The sequence below is a fragment of the Canis lupus genome, chromosome 19 (assembly GCF_003254725.2).
Source record: "Canis lupus dingo isolate Sandy chromosome 19, ASM325472v2, whole genome shotgun sequence".
NCBI classification, from domain to species: Eukaryota; Metazoa; Chordata; class Mammalia; order Carnivora; family Canidae; genus Canis; species Canis lupus.
The window spans coordinates 54,492,827-54,513,468 of record NC_064261.1 but is presented as its reverse complement, the minus strand read 5'-3'; the positions used below and the strand labels follow the sequence as shown (position 1 = coordinate 54,513,468).

The following is a 20,642-nucleotide window of genomic DNA, read 5'->3' as shown; positions in this document are numbered from 1 at the left end:
CACAGTCTCCTAAAGAGCAGGCCGCTCGATCGCTTACAGGTTTGCACCGGCTCCGGCCCAACCAGGGCCCCTCTAGTCACCAGTGCTGCACGGGGGGCGAAGGTCTTGCTCTGGTATTTGACGGTCATTTTCACGCTATTCCACGATGCTGGCAGAGATGCCCCCGGACGGCCTGCAGAAACCCTGGCCGCGGCTCATTCTACCACTGTCGGCCAAGAAGAAGTGCCAACAGGATGGGGTTGGCCCTTACCAAATGGAATCCAGCTCCTCGTCCACAAGTTTTGGGAAATATTTCAATTTCCTACACTGGGATGCCCAACTGAATTAAATCACCACCACCTTCACCCCCAATAGACAAACCTCACTGCTGTGATGCCAGAGCTCTGATTACCTTACTTCCTTCCAGAGAAAGAGCTGCCAGATTAAACTATGTAAGAAAAAAAAATAACATTTTGAACCACAGCACCTGGCTGTACAGCTGTAGGCTCTGCAGGAGTCACTCACCTTCTCTGGTCCTGAATGCTTTTCACTTATAAAATGAGGAACTAGGTAATCCTTAATTTCTCTTCCAGTTTTCAAATCATGATTCTGTGATGTGCCGTTTGACAGCTCATTTTCCCAGAGGAAATGACTATCAACTTCAGAAATTAGTTATTTTCCAAACACTATATTCTCAAGGTGACAAATGCACAAATTTATCCTTTAGGAAGTGAACATTCTCACCCAAGCTTATCATGTATAAATTGGCCTTGCATATCCACAATTGAAAAAAAAAAAAAAAACTTATTCTGAAGTAACTGCAGAAATTAACCATTTTGTTGGCTTATACCTAACCCAGTGTGAAGTCGAAGTAAACTTATTTATGCAGTGTTTTTACAAAATACTCTATAAAACTATGATGTGACATACATGCAGAACTCCATTTCCAATAGACCTGCAAGGGATGTCTCAAGAGAAAGATCTAAAGTCTATTGTCTTCTTGGTGTTAAATTCAAGAATCAAAATGCAAAGGCTCTAAATAACCTGCTGGATGTTCAATAGGTGATTTAGGAAGAACTAAAGCTACACAATAGGATGCCCAGTATCCTTCCATCACCTCACTCTGAGGTACCGGACAATTGTGGCATTCTACGAGTAAGGGCGAATGTAATCAAGTTGTACTTGCTGGAGACTAAGCCGCACGGAAAACTCCTACAAAGCCTTAGCGCTGAGATTCCCCAGACTTTACTTTCTGGAGCGGGTTTGCACGGGACAGACTCAGAGCAACGAAGTGCAATGAGGGGTGTAGGGTGACCTCACTCCAGCTTCTCTCCCCCTCCGGAGCTGACCAGAGGTCAATGAAGCAGCTTCAACCGGCAGCTCGGACAACTGCAGAGACGGTTCGGAGATCCTCCAGGATCACAGGATCCCAGGATCTCGGCTACTTGTTGGGAGCTCCTGATTCGCCAGGAATTGTTGCGCACACAAGAGACCCAAGCACAACCGCTGCTGCATCGAAGCAGAGAATTTTCAGATTGTTATAAATGGCGCAAATCAAAGACTGTTCTGCTTCTACTGATTCTTAGACAGTGAGCAATGCAAGGACTCACAAAGGGTCCACCCATCTAACTTACAGTGATCAGCAAGGAAGCTCCAATCTTTGCACAGGATTCAGTTACTTCGTCAAGCGTCCAAAAGCCTTAAAAGCTGAAACGTTAAATGGGCACACTTACCCAATATGGTTGGTTCTTAAAGAAATTTCCAGTTCTCTTAGCACTTGTGTGGATTCTTGAACACGCCGTCTGAATTTCTGTAATTCAAGAACACAGAGTCTCACAAAACGTATTTTATCAACTGCCACAACTGCCGTTTGTAATAAGGTCAACACAATATGAAAATATCTCTGCTTGTTTATTTTTTTTTCATCTCTGCTTTTAAAGCGAGCTTCTCTCACGTTTCTTTTTGCAAAGCACACACCTTGTTCTCATGATGAAAATCATCTTATGCGAAAGGACTAGGGAAAATTTCTTATTTCAGGTACTAGGTGTCTTTGAGCAAGCAAATTATTCCTCCCTGCCCTACAACAATATTCATCATTATACCTATGTGTTGGAGCCCCAAAGACCCCCCCCCCCACAGTCTGTTTCAATGATTTGCTAAGACTTGCTCCTAGGACTCTGCGTGGAGGGGGAAGCACAAAGATACAAGGCACAGAGGGAAAGGTGCATGGGGTGGAGTCCAGAAGAAACCAGACACAATCTTCCACAGTCTTCCCCCAGAGGCGGCGCAAATGATAGCACCCGTGACACGCTGTCCACCAGGGAAGCTCATCAGGGACTCAGTGTCTAGGGTCTTTACTGGGGCCTGGTCCCTTGGGCATTCTCTGCCTCGCACAGATGAGTCCAGACTCCTTGAAAGAAAGAAAGGCATCCAGCGCAAGCCATATTGTTGGCACGATGAATCATTCTTACGGGGAAAGCTATGAGCTCTCCTGAAATGCAAGTTCCCAGCCGTCATCCAAAAGCCACCCTGGCAAGCTGGCCTTCCTAAGGTAGCTGTCCCAGGAATGCCATGTGAATTATTTTCTGCAGATCCTAATGTTTCCCAAAAATAAGCATTTAGGGCAGCCCGGGTGGCTCAGCGGTTTAGCACCTCCTTCAGCCCAGGGCGTGATCCTGGGGGCCCGGGATCAAGTCCCACGTTGGGCTCCCTGCAGGGAGCCTACTTCTCCCTCTGCCTGTGTCTCTCATGAATAAATAAATAAAATCTTAAAAAAGAAAAGCATTCAGAGTCATCTCTGCCCATGAGCCCTCATTTGGAAGGTCCCTGCTACTTTGGGGATGGCCTTCCTCATTCCCTGGCCCATCGAAATCCCAACCACCCTTCCAGAACTCCCTCAGGCCTTTCTTTCTTCAAGGAGTCCCCCTCTGATAGTAAACGTACGCTTCTCTATCCTCTCAGCTTTAAACGATCCCCACACCTCGCTGGGTCACGACGTACATTGGTTCCTAGGAACACAGCTCACTCCAGAAGCATCCATGTACAGTGACCGGAGGTTTAGGCCACCGTGGAGGTGGAACATTTGATGGGCCCTGCCTTTTGAGAAGAGATCGATGCAGCCTGTGTACAAGTCCCGGACCGCGGCCTTGGGACTCTGCGCCTCGTGCACGGCTGAGGCTGGCTCCGGGCGGCCTTCGGGGTCCTCAGGGAGAGGTCGTCACGAGCCACAGGCAGCGGCCGAGCACCAAGGACGCCACGGGGCATGAAGGCAGAGCCGCGGGAGGACGGAGGTGCGTGTGTCGGAACGAGGGGCTCATCGGCACGGCCTGTACCCGGCAGGGATGCCAGGAGCGGGTGGCGGTGCCCGGGCAGGCGGGGCGGGACCGCACTCCTGCAGCCCAGGGTGACAGGTGCCGCGGTCCTCGCCCCGGAGCTGCGACCGCTCGGGGACCAGCCCGCGCCGGCGGGGTCTAGGGCCCGGGACCCCCTTGGCGCCCCCGCCTCCGCGCCCCCGGGCCAGCCAAGCGCCAGGCCTGCTGCGCAGGAGAACCGCGGCCTGCAGGGGCAGCGGGCCCCACCGGGTCGGGGAGCGCCGGACAACCCAGCTCAACCCCAACTGCAGGCCATGCTGTGTTCCAAGCGAAACCTCCTTGCCCTGGGCTTTAAGCGCGACGATGACGTGGAACCGGCCATTCCCACTGCCAGCTCCTGGCAGAAATCTTAGTAAAGCGGGGCCGGTTGGTCCGATATCCGTTCCCCTTTTCCTCAGAGGAATCATGGTCTCGAAGGCGAGGCACAGACCAAACCCAGCCGCCCAGGTGAGCACACGGCGTCGGGCTGTGATCTCAGGACGGAAGGTCAGACACACGCTCGTCTCCGTCCTTGACAGCGCGTTTGCAACGGAGCAGGACGAAGCAGCTTGCGTGAGGAGCGACCGTCCCAGAAGAGAGCTGACCCTGTGCCAGGAGGGAGCGGGGATGCAGCTGAAGCATTCTCAGGGGTTTCTTATTCTCCCCTAGAGTCTGACGAACACGGGCCTCGCGGAGGGTGGACGGCACCGCGCGTGACGAGGGCACCCGCTCTGGGCACAACAGCAACCCTCGTGCCTCACGCAGGCCCGGACAGGCGGCCGAAGGCTGCGTCCGAGCCACCCAGCCCGATGGCCTACAGGCTGGAGGATTTCTGAAAGTATTTCTCAAGTAGAATCTTGCTGTTCCTTCAAAAAAAAAAACAAAACAAAAACAAAAAAACCAGCCCCAAACACCTCCTGGGTTTTTTCTGGGTCGTGCTGGGGGTGGAGGCGCCTTCGTCTAACCCTCGATGATCGGCTGGAATTGAGAGCTGCTCTATCCTTGGGGAAGGAGACGAGGAAGAGGCAAGAATGAAGTGGCTGCCTCACCTGGAGGCCCAAGTGGAGCTCTTGCAAGACAAGAATCATAAGGGAGCCGAGGGGGGCGGGGTTCGGGTCCTTAGAGTCCAGGTACATTCTTAGAAGAGGAGGCCACGCCGCAGGCCAGTCACATACGGCTGCGGCCGGCAGCAGAGCCCACCGTCGAGTCTCGTCACCCCGGGTCGTATTTCTTCCGTGGGTCTCTTGCTAAGCACAGGACGAAAGGCCGGGGAACGTCCAAAGGGAAGTGACAGCTGTTCTCGTTCGCTTGGTCTTTGTTGGAAGGGGCGGTGAGTCGGGGTGGGGGGTATTTAGGGTAGAAGCAGGAGCTGAAGATCCGTAGACTGCTACAAGAGCCCCGGAGACAGTGGGAAATGCGAGAAATGTGCATTTGTCCCTCGCGAGTCACACACGGAGACAACGGGGGGGGGGGGGGGGGGGCTCAGCGCCGGGCATTGTTGCCACGGAAGGTCGGCCCCGGGCCCCGAGCCCCGAGCCAGGACAGCCCGCCCGGCGACGTCGCAGGACCCCTCCCGCCCACGGCCGTGCCGGCTGCACACTCTACCACAGGGCAGTGGCTCGAGCCAGTTGTGTGGCTGCACAAAGCACGGCTTGTTGGGCAAGAGGGGAGCCGGCTGGGAGCGGAATCAGCTCCTCTGCTCACCTCCGCGGGGCCAGGGGCAGGGCTGGCCGGGGAAGCTGCTGCGGCACCAACGCAGGACAGGGGGGCGGGGGGGCATAGCCGGGATGACAAAGCCCCCGTGATCGTTCAAGGCCTCCGGAAACGCACCGAGGCACGAAGACAAGTACTCCCTTTGCTACGGCTGCTTCTCCAGGGGCCCGAACACCTCCGGACCGGACTCACTGCCCTGCGTCATCGGGAACGGCAGTGACGCACCGGCCACCAGAGCTACGGGACTCCCCTCCCGGGAAAGCACTTTTAAACACGTCCTCGCACGAGCAGGACTGGCTTTCTCCTCCGTTTTCTCATGGTGTCTGTCTCCCGAGACGGGTTTCCTGGAGGCTCCAGCGGAGGCCACAGGGCAGACGAAGGAAGGTCCCTCTAATGCAGAAGGATCCTACACGCTGCTGAGGAAGTGACCACAAAGCATGAAAACAAACCCATCTCACCTTCCTGGTTACAGCTGGATCCAGGTAGCCTTTGAGCTTCTGAATGTACGTATGGGGAGGATTCTTCACCTGGAATCGTTCCTGCAGGGAGCACAAAAGTAAAAGGCATGAAAGCTACGGAGGCACGAGCACGGCCCCACTCCACCACGGTAATCCCCCTAACACGGCTGACGTGCGCCCGCCCCGGGAGCGTGGCCCTGCAGATCGTCCTCGTGCACCGACGGCTTTAAATCTTTACCGAAAATGTGATCGTCCTTGCTTTGCAGAGGGGAAAACTGAAGCTCTGAAAGATTCGCTACTTCCCTACGATGAACCAGCTCATGAGTGATGCAAATGGATTTGGGCCTGCGCCTGCCCCGTTCTGGGGTCTGTCCCACCGTGTCCGCGGGGTGGGACCAGACAATCTTGCATCACTGACAAGTCTTACACTGAGGCTGTGGGTGGAGGCATCACACTGAGAAACCCGCGCCCACGTGTTTCAGGTTTAATAGACCCTAACGTCCAAAACTATGTAATAAGCAGCAGTAAGAAATCTGGTGAAAATCCAAATGCCCACAAACCATACAATGGACACGTATTTGTATTGTGTTCATATAATGGTATATATTCCAACGAAAATACACAAAATGTACTGCATGTTCCCGCATGGATGGGTCTTACAAACCTGATGTTGAGTCAAAAAGAATGTGATTTTACAAGACAGAGAAAATTGAACTTTAATGGTTAGGGACCCATCCATAAGCTGTTTTATTCACTGATACGTAACATATATATCGACAGGGTTGGGGAAGAGAGGCTTAACGTAACCACGACGGGAGCGCTGGAGTGGGGGAAGGGAACTACCCAGTGATCCCAAGAGGTGACAAGGTTCTATTTCTTCACCCACGCGGTAGTTACACGGGTGCTGGCTTCATCCTACTGGCTACGCTATTCTTGGGTTTCACGACTTTTTCTGGACCTACGCTACATTTCACAGACACAAGTTCAAAGGAATCAGCTCTAAAAGGGAAAACTAAGATTTATCATGAAATCAAAACAATTCTCATCAGGGTCTCCTCGACCTACAACCTGAAAAGATGTTTTTCTAGGAATTCTTTTTAACCTGGTCACTGCTTAGGTCACAACGGAGTTTTTGAGTAGTTTACAACTCTGCCAACTGGACAGCACGTTTCAGCATGTGTTTATCCTCTGACATTTCCATTTCTCCAACACAGGGAACTGCTACATCTTCCCTGGTCCCCTCAGGGAATTTAGAAAATTTTTCTAAATTTTCTCCCCCCCTTGCTTGCTTACAGATTTAAACAGGCTGAAAGATCATCCCATTATTATCAAAAAATATCATTTTATTAGCGAAAACATAAGTTTTGCTGTTTCAAATGCTTTAATATAGAGGGAAGGGACTTGACACCTGTCCGTATTTCCCCTTTATTTGAAAATGATGAGGAATTTCATAGTATATAAACTGAATCTCAACAGAGTTGTTAATAAAAAAAAAAAGATCAGCATGTTATTTCTAATGTTTTAAGGATTTTACTTATTTGGGAGAAGGAGAAAGCACGAGAGGGGCAGAGGGAGAAGGAGAAGTAGGCTCCCCAGCTGAACAGGGCACCCGATGCGAGGCCCAATCCCAGGACCCCGGAACCATGACCTTAGCCAAAGGCAGATGTTTAACCTACTGAGCCTCTCAGGCACCTCAACGTATTATTTCTAATTATCCCCTCCAATTTTTTAACCTGCAAGTAATTTCTAAATAACAATTCACAAATATTTGACATCTCTAAGGCCATCAAATGGTCTATGTACAAAGTCCTTTTTTTTTTTTTTTAAAGTCACCATCACTTCACTTAGGGACCAGACAGGATCCAACTGTCACGGGGCTTTAGCAATAGCTCAGCTGAAGACTAAAATAATCATAAAAACCTCCCAAAAATGAACCGATAAGCCATCTAGAAGTCAGTTATAATTTTCAACCTTGTGCATAATAATAGCTAATGCTAGAGATATACTAGGATATCAAGAAAACTTATGCTTTTAAAAAATGCAATCCAATTATCCATATTTAAAATCCTTATGACCAGGGACAATTTAAACCGTGCTCCCTTCTACTACAGCAAACACCTCCTACTTCATAAAGGTCCCTAATACGTGAAACTCTATGAATTTTAACTGGCTAATGTAGTAGTTACTTGAAGACTTAAATTTGAATCTGTGGACAGATTCAAATTCATCTTGAACGGATTCAAACGATATCTTGCTGGAAGATATGTAATCATTGTTCTTTTAGGCAATTTCTTCACAACAGAAGAGGGGTATTTATTAAAATAACGAGATCTGGGCACGCCTGGATGGCTCAATTGTTTGAGCGTGTAACTTTATTTTTTTTTTAATTTTATTTATTTATTCATGAGACACACAGAGAGCGAGGCAGAGACACAGGCAGAGGGAGAAGCAGGCTCCATGCATGGAGCCCGATGTGGGACTCGATCCCGGGACGCCGGGGTCATGACCTGGGCCAAACGCAGATGCTCAACCACTGAGCCACCCGGGCGCCCCAAGCATCTAACTCTTGATTTTGGCTCAGGTCATGATCTCAGGGTCATGAAATTAAGCCCCATGGGAGGTTCTACTCTGGGTGTGGTGCCTGCTTAAGATTCTCTCCCCTCTGCCCCCTTAGCCAAGGTGCCTTCCCTCTCTCTCTCTCAAAAACTAAAATAACGAAATCTGGTTTACTAGCACATGTAATATGTAGGTATTCACTCAATTCACCCCAGTTCTGACCCTCAACAAACACACCTTTCTCCATTTCCTACTGAAGACTGTGGTGACCGAGGGGGGGGGGGGGGGCTTTCTCAAATATACGCATCCATTGGTCCTGTAAGCACTTCCTTTTATTTATTCCCCTGAAAATTATGAAGTCTACGATTAATACATACTTTTCCTAATGTGTCTTCCCAAAATTTGCTGTTGTTCTAGTCACATTTTCCACTTGCCCGAGTAATTTACTAATGTAGTTCCAAAAACAGAACGTGGAGAAGGCTGATGCTTCACAACACAGTAAGTCCACATTCCATCCACTACACAGAAAACTCAGCCTGCATCTAGGGATGGAAATAAAACTGATATGGAGAAAAAATACAAAAGCCCCAATAATTTCCCTAAAACTTGGAGGTGTTTGTCTTGTCTCAAAAGGAGCAACTGTTTGGTTTATAAACCCAGCATCTGGCTCACCGAGCCTCTTCTGTGTCTTTAATATGGCCATTTGGACAACAGAAATATCTGGGAGGACACCCTGGAGAACGTCAGCACCTTGCCAAAACATGTCTACTCTGAAGGACTTCAGAAGGATTACTGGCCTCATATTTATTTAAATTAATATTTTTTTTCTCTAAATATCAGAATTTTAGATTTGGCACCAAAACCTGTGAATGCTTTGGCTGGCAATTTTCCATCACCATCACTTCCAGATCTGCCATATCCCCAAGGGCTAGTTTCTAGAACTAGTTACGTGCTTGCTCAACATCAATGATACGAGTAGCTTAATTAAATGAGGGCTTCATTTAATTCATAATGAATTAATACATGAACTCGAACTTCATTAATTCATAAACGAAGTCCTCAACTTTGGTCCCATTATATAGAAATATACTTTAAAAAAAAAAAGATTTTATTTTTTCACTTGAGAGAGAGAATGCCGGCAAGAGAGACAGCACGAGCGGGGAGGAGGGGTAGAGGGAGGGGGAGAAGTAGAGTCTCTGCTGAGTAGGGACTGATGCGGGACTCGATCCCAGGACCCTGGGGCTGAAGGCAGATGCTTAACTGACTGAACCACCCAGGCGCCCTAGAAATATTATTCTTAGGGATAAAAAATATTCTCCAATCATCGTGATTTGCCAATGTGAATCGATATCATCCAGAAGAACTCTTGAAATACAGATTTCCTTGTAAACGTCTAATCACAGAGCATCCCATCACCCTGCCCTCCTGCCATTTATCTCTTTGTGTGATGAAACTTTCTCCATGAAATATTTCTAGATTGAAAAGAGCAATTGCTCTGGATTTTTAATTATTCTCCATATGCATTCAAAGCAAAGAACCCGAAGTTATTTCTCCACATTCAGGACACTGGGCCACAAACTACACTGGGCAAGCAAGTGTGGGAGGGAACAAACCTGGGGTCACAGAATCTTCTTCCCCCAGGGAAAGGCAGGCCGCCGCATGCAGCCCCTCGCCTGCATGTGTCTGTAGTCCTGGAAGCCTCACGACCCTACATTCTCCTACACGGGGACCTTGAGAGCCTGTTTGGAGGCTTTAGCAAAAAGTGCAGCTACTCACCCGCCCTTGAGGGAAGAAGGGTGCTCCCCTATCAGGGAAGGTCCTCCTCTTAGACCGAGAGCACGACTTACAGAGGGACAGGAGTGGTAAGGGGTCCAGGGAGCGGCACATCGGAGGCAGGTCACCCTCACGTCCAATAATCACAGAATCTTCATTAAGCTGCTGCATCAATTGCCACTATTTTTTTTTTTTTACCAATTAGACATTTAGAAATTAACTTCCCTGGTAATGATCTGAAAATTTCTTCTCGCGGCCAAGAACAGCTCCATTAATGCAAGCTGAGGACACAATTGCCTTTCCATCTGGAGCAGTGCTTTTTGGCTTTCAAGCATTATTCACTGATCTTTGAGTAACAGTTTGCCGTATTCTCTGGACCTCTTAACTTACTCAGGCCTCTCTTTCTGGCAAGTAGATAATACCTCCTTTTTTTTTTCTAGAAGAGGAAAGTGAAGTTCAGAGATGAAATGACCTGCCTTAAATCAGACACATACGCATCAGATCAAAGATTCAGACTCAGGCTTTCTGACTCTCTCTGATCCTTGTTCTTTCTACACCGTAGTAAGTGCGCTCGTCTTGCTTTTAAAGAAATAAAAGCTTTTGAAAGGGTACAAACATGTTCTATTTTTCTTTGAGTTCCAGTATACACAAGCGAACACTTGGCACACAGTCCTTGATAATGTCCAAAGAATTAAACTTCTTCTAAACGTCATCTGCGACTCACATCTCTCATAAATTAGGGCTAAGTGTTTAAGAGTCTGCAAGCATGCAGAGCGATCGTACACGCTGCGCGGGGTGTGCATACGCTGAAAGCTGCACCGGGCACGCATGCACGGCTGGTAAGCCTCTTGGGGAGCTCTCCTGGCTCTGAAACTGCCTAGTGACCCCCCTGAGGACACATTTCTCACTGACTCAATCTACTAAGGCTCATGCTAGCTAGCCTCCCTGCCCCATTGCTGGCCACCAGGAAGGTCACCCTGCCACGCAAAGGCCTGCCCTGCAGATAAGGAAAAGACAAAGCATTTGCTGGATCCCACTTAATAACTAAGTCAACTGCAGCCCCAACTGGAAAACCAGGTCATTCTTAAGGAAACTGGGTGAAGGGGCTGAGATAGGGACGCACTGAGGGAACTGGGTAAGTCAGTCAGGGGAGCTCATCGGCTATGCCGCAACACAGCCTCTCTCACCAGACACAGATCTGAGCAGTTCAACTGTTTTCTTTGGAGCCTTCCTCTATGTCCTCCTTCCTCCACCTAAATCTAATAACGTTTGTCACCGAAAGCCTTTCTGCATAAAGGTCTGGAGTTGGGCGCTCCACTCAGCCAGCAAAACATTTCTGGCCCCTTGAGTCCTCTCAATCCATGTGTATAATTACATGAGAAATTACTTGAGGTTAATTTGGTGTCAGCTGGACTCACAACAAGTATGTTATAAGCATTTCCGCTCCATAAATTGTGTTTGGAGAAGCAGCTCCAAAAATCAAACACAATTTCATTCCAGTTTATCTCATACCTCAATATTCTGAGGTTACAGGAAGGAGATCATAGCAAGACAGCTGAAAACCCAGGAAATCCTGGGAAATGAATGGCTCACAGGGGGACACACTGAGCTTCTTCCCTCTTTGGGACGGTCGCAGGGTCATTGGCTCCATTTCAGTAGCGTGTTAGCGGAGCTACCGAAATTGCTTAAACACCCTCAGGGCTGAATGCGAGGTCACCATCATTATGCCATTATTAATGTTTTATTATTCTGCTCCTGCAATAACTTTTAGATAGTGAAAATTCAAAGGACTCTGCTCTCGCGCACATAAGCTTGCTACACTTGAATGATTTTTTTTTTCTTTCTGGAAGCTGGAAATAGTCGGGCTTCCTTTCCCAAGGCTAAGTCAGCAAACTGTGGTCTCTAAATGAGCCATAATTACAACCAGTATCAGCACCACTAGTGCGTACTAATTTGCAGCATTTAGCTTGGTGCTAAATGCTCTTCAGAGCTCTGTTGACAGGAATAATCCAAGTCCTCAAGGGGTTTGTCCTCTAAAGGGATAATGCCAACACGGGTGCACGGGGGGAATAAAAGACAAAAATAGAACACCACCTTGATGTTACATATAGACAGAAATGAGTTACACAAAGAGGACATTTTAGAGAAAATGAGAAAAACTATTAGGGCTCTAGCTCCTTACAATCTAAGACGGCCAACAAGGCAAATTCAGACGAGAGTCCGATGTTGCCCAACCAGAGGGGGAGAGCGCCCAGCTGTGCTCCTACTTACAGGTCCTTGTGGTTATTACTGGAGGAAAACACTTTGCTACGAAGCCCCCTGCCTCTGAACACCTTAAACCTCGCTATCAAAAATAGGTCACTACTTCCAGGAACTAACAGGAAAAACACAAAGGCTAAAAAAACACTTTTTTGACCATGTTATTATTTCATTCACCAGAACACATGATGCAAGACACCGTGTAAAAAGGCAGAAAACGAAACAAATTCATTCTTAAGCACTAAGTCTGATGTGTGAGGCACAGCAGACATCACTGTAATACAATGCTGAGGACGACAAGAGCCATATGGGATCCTCTAGAAGTTCAAAGAAAGGTAAGGCTCTTTCCAGCAGAGAAGATCAAAGAAACTTCCCTGGAGAAAGCGGTTTCTGCATTGAGTTTTAAAGGGCAAGCCGCGTGTAGATGTCCTGGGTCGGAGTGAGAGGCAGGAGACAGAGGAGTTTTCCAGATGGGAACAAGGGGACGGAGGTAGAGGAGCGTGGGGAACGTGTGCTAGCTCGGGGTTTAGCTGGGTTCCAGCTGAACGGCCAAGACTAGCAGGTAACTTGGAACAGACAACGGCAGGTGTGAAATGAGAAGCGAGTACGGACGGGAAAGGCCACGGGCGCTAAGGACACCTGAGCGGTGCGGAGGGTACGGTGGGCTCGGCGCCCCGGCCCCCCTCCAGCCCCAGCTTCAAGCGCTGCCCACTTCTGTGCCAGGCTGGACTTGAGGGACCCGGCGTGTCCCAGTCACTCCGCAGCCATCGTTTCTGGGGGCCTCAAAACATTCCTCAGCTCGGAATATGAAATCACTGTCCCGGGCGGGGAGGACAGCTTTCCAAGGGTTCCATTAGAGCTCTCAGGCTGGAAATAACTTTTGGTGAGACTTGTCCAAATAATTTCCTTTATTTAGACTAGCACAAGTTTCTTCTGGTTCAACAGGTCTTTCCTAAACAAAGTATCCCCTAATTCATTCCCTAATAAATAATATTAATTGGGCTTATTTAATTCTGTTCATGGCTCATCATTTTTCCCCGATTTAAAAGTGGCTTTAATTCGTTAGAAAGGTCATGCATGGGATCCCTGGGTGGCACAGCGGTTTGGCGCCTGCCTTTGGCCCAGGGCGTGATCCTGGAGACCCGGGATCAAGCCCCACATTGGGCTCCTGGTGCATGGAGCCTGCTTCTCTCTCTGCCTATGTCTCTGCCCCCCCCCCTTTCTGTGACTATCATAAATTAAAAAAAAAAAAAAAAAGAAAGAAAGAAAAAAGGAAAAAAAAAGAAAGGTCAAGCATTTATTTATTTAGTTAGTTAGTTACTGTCACGCTTTTAATAAAGTTTATTATCTCATGTCGTCCTAAGCAAAGACTGAACCGTGACCGGACCAGACAGGTAGCAGCGTTCAATAGGTAGAGTTATCACTATTGAGGAGCTAAGAACTGCATAGTGACTAAAGACTGGATTTATACTGGGAAACCTTTTATCTTCAAATATTCATTCTCTCCCTTCATGAGCCAAAGCTTTCCCATCTTTTAGCTTGGCGTTTCTTAAAATACATGCTACCGAAAAACCAGCATCTGAAGCCACTGAAGATGCTTGCTAATTTGCATTCTCCTGACTCATTTCACCGCTCAAAAATCCACATTCTCTTAAATTCCTCAAGTAGGTCCTTTCGTACACTAACACTTATTAATCACTGTTTTCAATTGCAGCTCCTACTCCGGATACCTAAATCCCTCTCCAACGTGCATGTTCTTGTCAGGCAAAAACTTTGGAACATTTTTAGTTATATTTAAAGATACAGACTTACGTTATTAAAACTATAGTTACAATCTACTATTTCATAAAACTTTTACAAAATCCCTGGAGAGCATTCTTCCTCTAAAAAAAAATGCAAGGGGTACAAACAAGCCTTATTGCTTCTTCATTTAAAAAATAAGAATATGGGCAGCCTGAGTGGCTCAGCGGTTGAGCGCCTGCCTTCAGCCCAGGGCCTGATCCTGGGGTCCTGGGATCGAGTCCCGCATCGGGCTCCCTGCATGGAGCCTGCTTCTCCCTCTGCCTGTGTCTCTGCTTCTCTGTGTCTCTCATGAATAAATAAATAAAATTTTTTAAAAAAATAAATAATGAGAATATGAAAACCCTTCTCCCCTATAGACTACATACTCCAGAAACCTTACTTAAGGATGCCTTCTCAAACAGCATCAACATAATGAAAAGCTCCTAAGTCTCCAGGGCTAACCATGTATCATACAAACAAAGCATGGGGGAGGAAAAGAAAAATAACACGGTTCTGATCTTGATCAGGGGGAAAAAACAGCAGCAGCTGCCTTTGATGTCTTGCAGAAACCATCGAGATAAGAGTGCTAGTATTTTTCGATCACTCAAGAATATGAAAGAATGCAAACTCTATTACTTTTAAAGATATTTTTAAGATTTTTATTTAAATTTCAGTTAGCGGTGTAATATTAGTTTCGGGCGTACCATTTCGTGATTCAGCACTTCCATATGACACCCTATGCTCATCACAAGTGCCCTCCTAAGCCTCATCACCCATTTCACCCATTTCCCTCACCCACCTGCCCTCCGGGGACCAACAGTTTGTTCACTATAGTTTAAAGTCTGTTTCTTGGTTTGCCTCCCTCTTTTTCGCCCACTTCGCTCATTTGTTTTGTTTCTTAAATTCTATGTATGAGTGAAATCATATGGTATTTTTCTCTCTCTGAATTATGTTGCTTAACATCATACTCTCTAGCTCCTTCCAGGTCATTACAAATGGCAAGATTTCATTCTTTTTATGGCTGAGTAATATTTCACTTAATGTATATACACCACATCTTCTCTAAGAATGGCAAATTCTTATGTTATGGATTTCTGCCTACAGTCCTAGTAACTGGATTCTCCGAAATTTCATGTGCTCCAATTCAGTGTACAACCACGTGGCTACACAGTTACACGGTCATGAGAATCTCAAGAGGTGCTCGCTGCAGTGAATCGGTTGTAGTATTTGCAAAGGGTATAATTTATGGCAGAGAACCCTCAAAGTAGATGGCAGGCACATAAAGGGATGGAGAAGGAAGCTGTCTTCCACTCAAGGCGACACCTGCCTGATACACTCAAGGAAAGCATCCTCACGAACAGAACGTAAGGACTGAAAATTGGGAGTCGAGCCATTAGGTCTTAATCAGGTCCTTACCACCTGCTTTCATTTACGTTAGGCGTAACAAATCTGCCATCTTCATCCAAACCTCCCTGCCTCCCCACCCCCAACACACATCCCAGGTTCCTAGACACAGAAATATTCACCTTTTGAAATATAGGAACAATAACAGTGTGTGCTAACAACCTGAAAACTCTTAAAGCCAAGCTTTGGTAGACTATTGTATGGTTTATCCTTAGATCTTCCGTAATTTCAAATTTAACATCACTCGCACAGACACATTCACCCGTCGGTCATCAACCTCATGTCTTTGCATCCTCAGCTCACAAGAGTAAGACAAAAATAGTTTTAACCTGTGACCACACGGTCACCATTAGTCATTAGATCAAGCTCTCAGACAATACCTGACCAGACTGGGTTGAACAGGAGGTGGAAGAGGTTCGTTCAAAACTGGTCCCTGCTGAGGACACTTGCTGGATGTGACAGAGACACATGCATTTAGTACCCAGTATATTATAGTGCTCACTCCATGGGGTTTTAGGTGGCACTTGGGAAGTTCTATCTGAAACTATGAGCACAGCCATCGACAGCCAAGGGGTTGAAGAGAGCTAGTAGTGGCTTTAGGGATAACCAGCAAAATGATGGTATTTCTAGAACCCACAGATGCTACTGCAAGCCACGGTCTAGTCACCGTGTGGATACAGAATAAAGGCAGTCTCCACCCCCTAACTACAGCTCTCCGTTCCTTACGAAACCTGAACCGTATTTCTAATTCACTTTTTTCCTTATCTCCCTGCACCCTCCAACACCCATGGTCTAATGAAAAATCAAATTTTCTGCTATTTCAGTGAAATCATCAAAATGCTGTTTTACTACTATAGTGGAGATAAAGACCCCACAGGGACGCCCGGGTGGCTCAGCGGCTGAGCGTCTGCCTTTGGCTCAGGTCGTGATCCCCGGGGTCCTGGGATCAAGTCCTGCGTCGGGCTCCCTGCATGGATCCTGCTTCTCCCTCTGCCTGGGTCTCTGCCTCTCTGTCTCTGTGTCTCTCATAAGTAAATAAATAAAATCTTAAAAAAAAAAAAAACACAGACACCTAATTTCCCCAATGACTTCAAAAAATAACTTCTTTTACAACACTTACTTGCAAGTTCATCAAGATCTGCCATGAATGCTACAGATAGTTGGGGATAACGTAGGGTCTGAAAGCTCTCTGTTAAACACTCAGTCTTTGCAGAATTTACTTTTAAGATGATGTATTATTTTTTTCAACTTCCTTTTTTAAAAGATTCAACATTGTATTTTCGGGGGGCACTATAGTCCTAGCATCTAGCACATCCCTCTTCTCAGTGTGTCCTCATTGGATCATTTACCTAGCGAAGGGACTGATGAAAAGAGCCACGCTGTGACCGAGGTCATCCCGGCACTTTTTTCAAAACGACTTTTCCAAACCATTTGGGTACTTTTTAGAACACAGAAATTTTCAGAATTTTTTTAGTGTCAGCTCCACCACTTGTTGGGTAACTTCCATGAAGCTGTTTGACTTTTTGGTATGCGAAAGGTAAACACACACAGACCTCCACGGCAAAGACCAGGAGTTAAATGTTCACGTGTTAAAAGAATGTGAAGTTGTATCTGTGCTCCCTAGTAGAAATTCTTGGCTAATTCACCTTCATATGTCACTTACATTATTTTCTAAAAGATGGTGTCAAAGGTCAACTTCAGTCTATCCGTGTGCATCGTCACATTGGCTAGATGATTTCTCATTTCCTATAACAGCATTCTCAAGTTCACAAAAGATGCTCATATGATAAAAATCTACTTCGCACGACACAGTGGAGGTCTGTCTAAGACAACTCAGGCGACTAAGTAATTTCAAGGGTAGGGGGTAGGAGGTGGCAGCGGAGGATCTCCAGCTCCACTTGCATTGCCAGGCAAGAACGCAGGTAACGTGATGTTCATTTTGGCAGAAGGTAACCTAGAAGCTTGAAATCCGACTGAACACTGGGCTTCTTATTTTGGCTGTTGATGCCAAACAGCACTTCAAACAGAGCGTTTGAAGCTATCAAGCTGCCAAAACCGGGTTTTAAGTTTAAAAAGGAGTAGCTCACCCCGTCTTTAGTCTACCTTCCCATATTGTGCCCCCGGGGATGGTCAGCACCTTTCCTCCCACTACAAAAATCCTAGGACCAAGAGAACCTCTGGTAGTGGAACAAAATAACCCCCCTTCTAGGTCCAGATTCAATTTTCCACAACCCCAGAGATACGAAATAGGAGACAGCTCAACATGCAGGGAGCTGGCATCTGCTCCTCGGATTGCCTCTCCGGCGTTTTAGAAGCTGGGGATCGGGGACCGGCGTGCACCTTAATGGAAGGGAAACTTTGCCTTCAGGAGGGAAAATAAAAGAAACCTGCTCCCTCTTTTTTTTTTTTTTTTTTTAAAGATTTTATTTATTTATGAGAGAGACAGAGAGAGAGGCCGAGACCCAGGCAGAGGGAGAAGCAGGCCCCACGCAGGGAGCCCGACGTGGGACTGGATCCCAGGACCCTGGGGATCACGACCTGAGCCAAAGGCAGATGCTCAACCGCTGAGCCACCCGGGGATCCCCCACCTGGTCTCTTTTTAACAGCAACTAACCTGATACCTTTCCTCAGATTTGGAGACTTTGAGAAAAAGAAGACAGCCCTAAGGTGAGATGTTGTGTTTTAAATTCGGCAAAAACATTACGTCCCACAGCCAGTTCGTGCCGGGCACCCTGCGGGGGCTCAGGACAAATAAACTGGTACCAGGGACCATTTGACTCAAATGATTTTCCAGACTCGAAGCATTGCATGAGGCACCTGTTTGGGGAAAACTAGATCCATACTCTCTCAATTTTCTCTTTGCTTTCTCTTATCTACACTATTAAGTGCTTCCTGGATGGATAAATTAATGAGTACGTAATAGAAGGAGTGATGCTAAGTCCAACCTAGACCGGCCAAGTTCTTGGACTGTCAGAAACGGCAACCGTGGCACAGACTGGCTCCCACTAAGCGTGGTTCCCCCCCGCCCCCCGCTCGTTCACCGAGGCCGCACCTCTGCGGGTCCAGCCGGTGAGGAGAGTCGGACGCAACTGCCCGCTGCCAGGCCGGGCGCAGGGACCTCCCGGGGATACCACAGGCCCGCTCGCCCCCCGGGGCCCGGAGACCACCGGAGACCACCGGAGACCACGCCGGGCTGCGGCTGCCCGCGACAAGAGCTTCCCCCGACCACCCGGGTAGAACCAGCCCCCGCCCCGGGCGGAGGACCGGCCGGGCCTGTTACCTAACGACAAGGTCACGTGAACCATCACACGTCTCCGCACACGCACTTGCTGGAACGACGGCCTCCCACAAAGCCACGTCTGTGCCCTCGCCCCACACACGTGCACATCACTGTACTTGGAGAAAGGGTGTCTGCAGATCCACGTCAGGGACCTTGAGGGTGATCATCCTCACCTTCCCAGGTGGACCCCAACCCAACAGGGAGAGTCCCGCTACGACACAGAAGAGCAGAAGTGGCCAAAGGGAGAAAAAAAGAAGGCCCCGTAAAAGTGGAGGCGGAGGCTGGAGTCACGCAGCCACTGCCCAGGAGCTTCCAGGAGCCCCCGGGAGCTGGAGGGGAGGCGGGATTCTCCCCGAGAGCCCTGGGCAGGAACAAGACCCAGCTGCCATCCGACCTCGGGCTTCTGTCCTCCGGGACCCAGCAGTGCTCCCTACTGCTCTAGGCCACCAAGTTTGCGGCCGTTCCGACGGCGGCCACAGAAAACGAACACGGCGGCTGTCGTCACCCTCCCGTCACTCTAAGTGAAACTGGAGCTTAGTAGCAGAGAAGGCGTCGCGACCAAGTGACTTCGATCACAGTCCTCGGTACATCTTCAATAGGGTACATTCGGGACACAAAACTGCAAAACCCCAGGGCCCCCCAAGGCCAGTGCTCTCCCTGATGCAGGTGCGAGGACCGGGCTTGCCCCACAGGCCAAGGAGCCCACGCGGAGCCCCTCCCGCCCCGCAGCTTCGGGGCCTCGGGTCCTCGGGCGCACCTGTCGGGCAGCCAGCAGCTACGGGCCCCCCATGGAGAGCTCGTCTGGGGCCCCACGGATCCTCCAGTGCCCTCCTCCACCTCCTCCTCCTCCTGGGAGTCCTCTTCCTCCTCCTCCTCCTCCTCCTCCCAGGAGCCCTCTTCCTCCTCCCCCTCCTCCTCCTCCCAGGATCCCTCCTCCTCCACCTCCATCTGTCTCCTCCTCTCCCTCCCCCTCCTCCCGGGAGCTGCCTCTCCATCTGTGTCCCCGCCCTGCACCGCCCTCTCCCCCCCACCCCTGCCCAACACACAGCCGGCTCTCCAGCCTCCACCCATGTCACGTGCCTGGGCCCCACTGCCTGCGTGTCGGGAGCATGGGCCATGGGCCATGGACCGTGGGAACACGCCCTGCCCAGGGGGGCAACACGCCAGCTGACAGTACCAGCCAGTCACGAGCTGCATCCCCCTGTCCTTCCCAGGCTAAACCATAATGACCCATCTTGCTTGGACCCCCCCCCTTTTGCTTCTTTAGAGAAAAGCATCACGTCCAACGCACCAATCGGCCCAAAGCCCATGGCATGTGGAAAAGGAGCTTCGCCATCAGCACAAATAACATTTGTGTTCACCGGTAACAAAATAAAAAGATGATTTTACCTTCATCTTGTTCAAAAAGACAGCTGATGAAAGTTTAGGAGGGGATATTTTTAAGTGAGGAAATCCGTATGGAGGGACACGTGGCCCGGAAACCTTAGGTGAGGCCACGGATGAGGCTGGTAACAGACCCCGCCACCCAGGTGCTGGGCGCTTGGTAAGGGCAGGCCACGAATCTGGCTCCAAGCAACCCGGCAGCAGCGGAGGAAAGGAGAACCACGACCGGTCCTGTGATTCCGATCGCCCACATAACAATTTTTCACTGGAACCAAACCTGAAATAACTTCACCCTAAAGCCTCCAATATTCTTGATCACATACTCCTTTTGGAATTAAATTTCTCTAATATTCCCAGTTCATTTGGTGCAGACTCCGTACTGGGCCTATCCCGGGTACCTCACGATTCCCTACCTGCACTATTTGCTTAAAAAGAAATGAAATAAGCATTTGGATTCCATATAATGTTTGGGCACAAAACAGTGGGGGGCAGGGGGTGTCTAACGGGTCAGGTCTCAATGACAACACACCATGGTCATTGTTCTAAGACGACACATAAGACACAAGGTTTGCCTGGTATTTTCCTGGATTGAAAATCTATGGCTATGGCTTGGGGCGCCTGGAGGCTCAGTGAGTTAAGCATCTGCCTTCAGCTCAGGTCACAACCCCCGGGGCCTGGGATCGAGCCCCACATCGGGCTCCCTGC

General features: G+C 48.7%; 1 protein-coding gene across 12 annotated transcripts in view; it reads right to left on the bottom strand.

Moving 5' to 3' along the window:
• FMNL2 (formin like 2) overlaps window positions 1-20,642 on the bottom strand; it is a 261,250-nt gene that overhangs the window by 93,727 nt on the left and 146,881 nt on the right. For all 12 annotated transcript variants that reach the window (XM_049097127.1, XM_049097126.1, XM_049097131.1 and 9 more), the window contains exons 3-4: window positions 5,501-5,581; window positions 1,713-1,789 (exon numbers count right to left, since the gene is read on the bottom strand). In XM_049097127.1, the coding sequence (XP_048953084.1) occupies window positions 1,713-1,789; window positions 5,501-5,581 (158 nt within the window). The remainder of the gene's footprint in view (window positions 1-1,712; window positions 1,790-5,500; window positions 5,582-20,642) is intronic.